Here is an 8,311-nt window from a genome sequence, read left to right as displayed (position 1 = left end):
TTTCTGTCTCTCAGAGTGGGAATGCACCTACAAAATGAATTTCAGACCCCTCCATGATTTCTAAGTGGGAGAACTTACAAAATCGCACGGTGTTCAAATACTTTTGATCCTCACTGTATAGCCCTGTAGGGTTGATGATGCTCATTAAAACTGTGCCTATCTAATGTCTGTCATTGGTTTTGTTGTGGAGAAAAATGAACTTAAGAAAATAAAATAATGAAAATGAACTATTCGAGCACCTGGAGGAGAGCTTATGCGGTTCAATGATACCCCTCTGCTTTTCTTCACGCCCCTCTGCCTTTAGATTGACAGTGCTAGACCACAGTCATGTCTAGAACGGCGCATGTGCATAACATCTTTGCTCGTCGGGATGAAGCCAAAGATGTTGTGCACACATGCCATTCTGGACACAAGTGTGGCCTAGAGCTGTCAATCTAAAGGTAGGGGTTAGTGATGAAAAGCAGAGGGGCGTCATTACGGAGCGCTGCTCAAACCGCATGAGCCAGCCTCCTGGCACTCGAATAGTTCATTTGTGTAATTTTCAGTTCATTTCTCTCTGTAACGATACCACCAAGGTTAGGGTTGATCTGGGTGACAGAGCCGCTTTAATATATATATTTTTTCTGATTTACCCAAAGCATATTATGAAAGTTTTGCTTATCTCTATAAATGATTTACTTAGAAGTCCTTTGCTACAGTACATTGACCTTGCTGTCTTAATGGTTTATGGCTATAGGCCTTATTGGGAAAAAAAAATTGGTATCTCTACTAATGGTAGGGACAGATATAAAATATTTTTTTTAGGACAGATGTTACACTGGAACATTGAGTCCATTTGCTGGTCCTCAGCCCATTTGTTTTCCTAGTTTAATGAATGTATTCTGTTATTTTTATAAAATGCCTGAATATGAATGAACAGGTAAGGGCATTTGATGTTTGTGATTATAAGTGGAGAAGATGCATTAATTCATCAATGGAGGCTAGGTGTATAAATGCTGCCAATGTTGAGCAAGAAGACAAGATACCATCTCCACTTAAGTGCTCAACTTTCACAGTCATGATTAGTTTGTTGGGGACCTCACTTAAAGGTAATTGTATTATTTGTTTTTCTATTTCCATTTTATAGTCTGGAGTTTTTTTTAAATATAGTTAACAGTGCATGAAAACAGCTCACACTACAATGCATAATTCTATACTTGACAGTTTTCATTTACTTTGAAAATTCTTAAAATAGGGATATCCTGATCATAGGCTAAAATTCTATTTGATCTCTATTCAACATATAAGCTTTTCAAACCCAAGCTTTAGCATGCTATTTCATTTCATTTTAAGACATTTTTATAAAATGCATTTTATCAATACCGGCAGCTGTCACTGAGATTTGTACATAAAACATATGTATGTAAATTTCCGGGACATTATTTAATAAATAAATATTTTAAGATAAATTCATTGAAATGATTCATGTTGAAAAATAAAAAGCAGCATGTCAAGTTCACTATAAGGAAAATTCATTTTCTTTGCTACTTCAAAGTTTTCTACTTCTTTTAGTTTCATCTTCTGTTCATTTATTTATGTAATTACATTCTGTTTCTTTTTTTTTTTTTTTAAGGTATAGTGCTAATTATATTGGCAGGATCCAGTGTAATACTAGAAAGATATGGGGTTATCTCACAACCGATATGTCCAAATGGGGGACCAAACTGCCAGATCTCCACTGGAGCGCTCTTTGATCGTGCTGTGAAGCTTTCACATTATATACATTCGCTTTCTTCAGACATGTTCAATGAATTTGTAAGTATATTAATTGAATACACATTTATATTTTTATATATTACTTTAATACATATTTATATTTTAATTTATAACTCAAATTTATCAAATTGTGTTTTGCTTAAAATGACCTACATCCTCCCCATTCGCTAGGTGCCAATGATCTTGTGATCTTGTGTATGCTATATACTGGGGGTCATTTATCAATCTGAAATACGCCCATAAGTAGGAGTATTTCAGGCGCAGATTGCGGTGCCGCAGTCTCCAACCTTGCCCAGCTCACAAGTCTAAAAAAGTAGGCATGGTGCGGGCGGGGAAGGGCATGGGCTGGCAGTAGAAAAAGGTCTGTTTGAGGAATAGAAAAAGGTCTAAAGTCACCTAGTAAGCTGTCTTACATTTAGAAGAGGCAAAGGATCCGCCGAAGTTATGAAGAGGCCGGCGCCTCTTCATAACTTCGGCGGAACCACCGCCGGCTTAGGGCTTTATTAATGACGGTCTTAATAAATGTGTCCCAAAGTATTTAGACAAAAGAAGCTTAGGTCTAATGGTGGAGCTGAAGAAAAAGGAGCCTGTTCCCAAGGTCTGAGCTGCAACAACTCTCCTTACCAATCTCTTACCAATCTCCCGCCACTCATGTTCTGATGCACTTGGCCAATGCCATTGATGTCTACTTAACATTTGCAATGGATAATCAGAATTTAACTGAAGACTACTCTGTGTCTACAGGTTTCTGACATTTAAACCCGGAAATGCACTGTATTAAGCCTAGTGCAGGACCTGAGATAAATCATGCGTAATGCATGGATTCTCTTGATGGTGTTTATTTAATATCATGCATCGCCCCCCTAAAGGGGTTATGCCATGACTGATGTAAACATTGAAATTCAGACAGTAAATGACAATATCTTTCTAACAAAGCTAAAACCAGCCATATGGCTCACATGGAACCAGAGATCTCCCCATTTATAGGTCCAATTGTTCTGCTAGATTTATTTCAGGCTGACAGCTCAGAAGGCATGTCCTTTCTTGAGAGGCATGCACATTCTTCTGCAGGTCGGGGGGAGTGCCCTTTCTCAATGGGTGTGTCCATTCTGCTGCAGCTCTCTCCCTGTAACTGTCACAGCTTCTAACAGAACATATGACTGGTGGCAGTTGAAGACTTTAACTGAACGTGTGCAACCACTTCAGTGAACTGGATGGAGAAATAAGGAAAAGAACAAAAGCAGGTGGCGCAACGCAGATGCATTTTATTGAATGGCTCAGTGTCTATACTAAATTATTAATTACATACAATTACAAAAGTATTCATGTGAAGGTGTTGATTTGGAAAATGTAGAACATTTTTTATGGCACAAACCCTTTAAACCAGACATCCTCAAACTGCGGCCCTCCAGCTGTTGCAAAACTACAACTCCCAGCATGCCTGAACAGCCTACAGGTATCAGCCTACAGCAGGGCATTGTGGGAGTTTTACAACAGCTGGAGGGCCGCAGTTTGAGGATGCCTGCTTTAAACCATGCACTAGGCATTAATGTTTACCGTGTCCCTATAGTGCTCTTTAATAGGGACTCTTGCAATTGCATTGGCCAACTGATACCCTAGCTGATGGTTAAGGTCCTTTTTGAACATAATAGTTTTTGTTAGAGGTGGGACGAATCCAATTTTTTTAGAACCCGAATCCGAAAAAGTTCTCGAATCGCTTGAATCTTTCGAATCTTGAATCCTACGAATCCTGTACATAAGAATTGTGTGAACGGTGTAAGAAACAAAGGATCCAAACTCAATATTCTTTTAATATGAAAAAATAAAGAGTCCTTACTTTTTTAACAAAGTATTTGGATTTGGAAAAAAATTGAAATACAGGGTAATACAGCGCCACATACCTCTTACATCCAGTGATGTTTCTTTGACGTAGATGTTCTCTTTCCTCATCTTCTCCTTTCAGACCTTCAGATTAGACCTCCAGTTTTCAGCCATTTTTCGTCTCTGCAGTTTGACAAAAAAAAAATCTTAGTTTACTACTTTTCCATCATTCTCACATCTTTTGGACAAATCATACTACCACAATACTGTGCCGCTGTGCTCTCCAATACAATACTGCAGAAACAGATAAACCCCTGATAATACTAGTACCACACAGAGCCCCCCATATAAAATACCCCTTCTTTGTGGCCTCAGTAGATGCCCCCATAGTGCCCCCCAATAATGTGCCAGTAAAAAGGGACCCCCATAATGTCTCATATTTTTTTCAGTCAGTGGCTATGCAGCACAGCTGTGTTGATAAGGACAGTGATACAGATAACTATGCCTGGATTCAAATTTTGTGAATGAGGTCGGGATTCGAGTCCACGAATCCAGCAAGATTTGAGGGATTTGTGGATTCAATGGATTCGTCTTCCCACCTCTAGTTTTTGTATTATACATGCTCAACCCTTTATCTGCCTCTCTGGTTTACTCTATTACCAAGTTTTTAGTGTTAAATTGTTAATGGCTATGGTATTGAAAGTGCTATGCGGCCATTAACAATGAAGACCAACTATACAGTGCAGTCTTAATTGGTTAAGTGACAGGAAGTTGTGACTAATTGGCGGTGCAGTTCTTGACCGCAGCACAGACGCAACCTGACCTGATCACGACCAGGCTGTGTTTTCAACTTATTCATAAAAGCAACTATGCATGTGTAAATTAAAAAAAATACACTCTACCCATATAGCAAGGGCATACACCAAGATAATTCAAGGGCCAAATATTCAAATCAAATCCCATTGCAAGTTTGAAGCCTGTTTATTTCAATATATATTTAAGGCTATAAAATCCTAGCTTTGCAGTAATCTATGTTTTACAATTAAATTTATTTTTTACAGGATGAAAGATTTACCCCAGGTCGTAGGTTTCTTGCAAAATCTAGAATGAGTTGCCATACTTCTTCGCTAAATACCCCTGAAGACAAAGAGCAAGCACAGCAAATACAAGTAAGTATTATCACTTTCATATAAACTGTAACTAAGTAGAGTAATATTTTTTCCCTTATGTTTAAGTGATGATGCATCTTTCTAACCCCTTTAACAAGTACATTGAAACATTACATAAATAGAAATTATCCAATATGCTGTAAAGTTCTTTTAAGAGGTTGCTTTTAGCAGTGGGAGCATTTTTGATAATTTAAATTAATGGAATTACAGTGTTTATTCACTCGAATTGGCTACAAGTGAAAGTTTGTTTTATTGTGGAGGTCGATTATAGACTAAAAGTCAACATAAAATCAGCAAGAAGTCTCTTAAACTCTGCATGATATTTAAAATAGTTTTTAATTCTCAAAAAGAGTCATTAATTAAAGGGCTTCTCCAGGAATTAAGAAAGTGAAAATCCTTAAATATTACTTTATTATAAATATATTCCCAAATACTTTTATTACTTATAATGGCTCATTTTGCCTAGGGAGCAATGATTAGAAGAAATAAAATGGCCGCCATCCTATTAGTCCACACAAAACCTGTCCTAATTACAGCTAAAGATGTGACTCATCGTCCTATCTGCTCTACTTGTTAGCTGAATCTCTGTTGGATTGGAGTTCATGAAGAGGCATGAAGTACAGAGAGGATAGATTGTGAGGAGTCTGCATACAAGTGATGCTGCTCATTAGTCACATGTCCACCTGCTCTCTGTACTTCATGTCTACTCTTGAACTCCATTCCTTCAGAGATTCAGCTGAAGACCATATTAATTTGTATTCGGGACCAAAATCCCTAACAAGTAGAGCACAGAGGAGAATGAGGCAGCTCTTTATCTCAGTGTTCTAAAGTAACTTGTCCTTCTGTGTGGACAGGTTTTGTGTGGACTAATAAGATGGCGGCTATTTTATCGCCACTGATGTTTGCTCCCTATATTAAACAAGCCATTATAACTAATCAAAGAAATGTAGGAATATATTTATAATAAAGTAATATTTAATTATTTTCATTTTCTTCATTTCTGGAGAACCCCTTTAATAGAATACGGAATAAGGCACCTTGCTCTTGTACTCAGGATGGTTGCTACTAATAATCATCATAATGTGACCACATAGATCATAAGGCATGCAGGGTAATCATGTACATCATATACATAACTGCAGGAGATATGTGACTACTATCAGTATAAACCTGCATGACAGTCAAAGGAATTGTACAGCAGGAAAAAAAATCTGTTCCATTGTGTATGAAATATAGAATAATTGTACTTACTAATTTACCTTAGGGTACTTTCACTCTTGCGTTAAACTTTTCTGGTATTGAGTTCCGTCCTAGGGGCTCAATACCAGACAAAAACTGATCAGTTTTAACCTAATGCATTCTAAATGGAGAGAAATCCGTTCAGTATTCATCAGGATGTCTTCAGTTCAGTCACTGTATGGTTTTTGGATGGAGAAAATACAGTTGCATGCTTCAGTATTTTCTCAGTCCAAAATACAGAATCACTTGCCGGAATTCCGGATCCGGCATTATTTTCCATTGAAATGCATTAATGCCGGATCGGATCCGGTTTTGCGGTCTGCGCATGCGCAGACTTTTAAAAATGTGAAAAAGATAAATACCGGATCCGTTATTCCGGATGAAAACCGGAGAGACGGATCCGGTATTGCAATGCATTTGTGAGACGGATCCGCATCCGAATCCATCTACAAATGGTATCCACTTGCATACAAATTGCCGGACCTGGCAGGCGGTTCCGGCGACGGAACTGCCTGCCGGAATCCACAACGCAAGAGTGAAAGTATCCTTATTGGTCAAAGTTCCACCAATCTCCAGCTGTTAGACTTGGTCCCAAGCACTACCACTTCTGGCTTGAAAGAAAGCTTTGACTCCCTCTGTGTCAGTCATGTGGTTGCAGGGGAAAAGCTGACTGTCTCATTTTTATTTAAGTAGCTAACCAGCCCTTTTCTCAGTCATAGTTGATCCTGGTAAGCCTCTTTAAAAGTATTTTTGAGACATGAAATCCATGGATTGTTTATCAGTGTTGGATTGGTGAACCACAGCCTTACTGATCTGTAAAAAGAAGTTGCATGCACCTCAGGCTATTCACTTCAGTATCCAAAATCAATGCTATTGTCGAGAATGTATTTATACCTGTTACTGTGGCTCTGCCCCTCAATTGATTTGAGAGGAGCTGCATTATCAAGCACAACCGCATGACGATATAGATTATGTACAATACCTTGCTGCAGTGCTCAAGCACCAAAGCACGTTCATTCTGCTGATCTCTGGTTACTCTTAAATTTTAATGCACTTTAAAATTATTTTACAATATGAGGGTATTAAGATACTTTGATGTGCAAAGTTTACATGCAGATATAGATGATAGATAAATATGCCTATAATAGTACTGTAAGTTGAGTGCAGCAACATCAGCAACCCAGCATAGCCTTCTGTGCTACACTGTTTATGTAGCTCCCATTTACTGCTATGAGAGTTCCAGAAACGTATGGTTCGTGGTAGCGGAATGCATAACAGAATTCTTCTATAACCCGAACAGGAACCTTGTATGCCGGAATTAAAAACACAAGTTTGCTCACCCCTTGTGTCTACCCATTAAGACTTCAATATCTCTCCCCCATCATCCTCCCTCTAACTATCTTCCACCTTTGAGACTCCAGTAAAAATAGATTTTTGAACCCTTCAGCTTCTCGGCAATATAATAAGTGCTATATTTTCTAACCTGATGGCCATGACCTTTGGATGCCGGCCTAAACAATTTTTGTTAAGACCTACATAGAATCTGTAATTTTCATTGTTTTGATCTATACCAATGATGAAATAAGGAAATAAAAACTTTAAAAAGTATATATTTAATTTGCATGTATTGAATAAAGCATGAAGATCTGCTGAGCTTAGTGTTGAAGGTTCTGAGATCCTGGAATGATCCCTTGCTTCACATGGTTTCTGAAGTTCAAGACATACAGGAAGCACCAGACACTATTCTCTGGAAAGCTGTAGAGATAGAAGAGCAAACCAAACGCCTCCTTGAAGGAATGGAAAGGATTGTTGGAAGGGTAAACCTAACAAACTGTGGTCATAAAAGAGATAATTCGTAGCCATTAAAATACTAGACACAATAAATAATCAAAACCTTTTCTGTTTGTAGATTCATCCAGGTGATTTAGAAAATGAAATCTACTCCCCATGGCCGGGTCCATCAGCTGCCATACCAGGAGATGAAAACTCACGTCTGTTTGCTTTCTACCACCTCCTACATTGCCTGCGTAGGGATTCACATAAAATCGATAATTATTTGAAGCTTTTAAAATGCCGTCTTATACATGATGGTAACTGTTAAGCTGTGGCAAATAGTTCTTATTTACTAGGACACTGAAAGAAAATGTGATCCTATCTACACAGCAACTCAAAGAAGACAATCTTAGTTTCTTTCTTGTTTTGTTTCTCTCAGATTCATTCTGTGAAAGTCTTCTGTATTTCTGTTTATTCATAGCATAGCACATAATAAAAGAAATTCAAACCCATGTTCTCATCCTCAATCTTATTTTATTGGGTGCATTACACAC

At 38.0% G+C, this 8,311-nt stretch overlaps 1 protein-coding gene across 1 annotated transcript; it reads left to right on the top strand.

Moving 5' to 3' along the window:
* The first annotated feature begins 453 nt into the window (after positions 1-453).
* Positions 454-8,085, top strand: PRL (prolactin). The gene is made up of 5 exons (XM_044295706.1): positions 454-481; positions 1,613-1,794; positions 4,638-4,745; positions 7,622-7,801; positions 7,894-8,085. Exons 1-5 carry the CDS (start codon positions 454-456, stop codon positions 8,083-8,085), a joined length of 690 nt encoding a protein of 229 aa, XP_044151641.1.
* The last annotated feature ends 226 nt before the right edge of the window (positions 8,086-8,311 follow it).

Source organism: Bufo gargarizans, chromosome 5 (assembly GCF_014858855.1).
Source record: "Bufo gargarizans isolate SCDJY-AF-19 chromosome 5, ASM1485885v1, whole genome shotgun sequence".
Lineage (NCBI taxonomy): Eukaryota > Metazoa > Chordata > Amphibia > Anura > Bufonidae > Bufo > Bufo gargarizans.
This window is presented reverse-complemented; position numbering and strand designations above follow the sequence as displayed.

What these genes read in the sequence shown, in the direction of transcription:
- PRL (XM_044295706.1), top strand. Translation starts at nt 454, where the DNA reads ATGAAAAGCAGAGGGGCGTCATTACGGA. An exon ending in CAGAGGGGCGTCATTACGGA is followed by an intron (nt 482 to 1,612) that starts GCGCTGCTCAAA and finishes TTTTTTTTTAAG; the next exon opens with GTATAGTGCTAATTATATTG. An exon ending in CAGACATGTTCAATGAATTT is followed by an intron (nt 1,795 to 4,637) that starts GTAAGTATATTA and finishes TATTTTTTACAG; the next exon opens with GATGAAAGATTTACCCCAGG.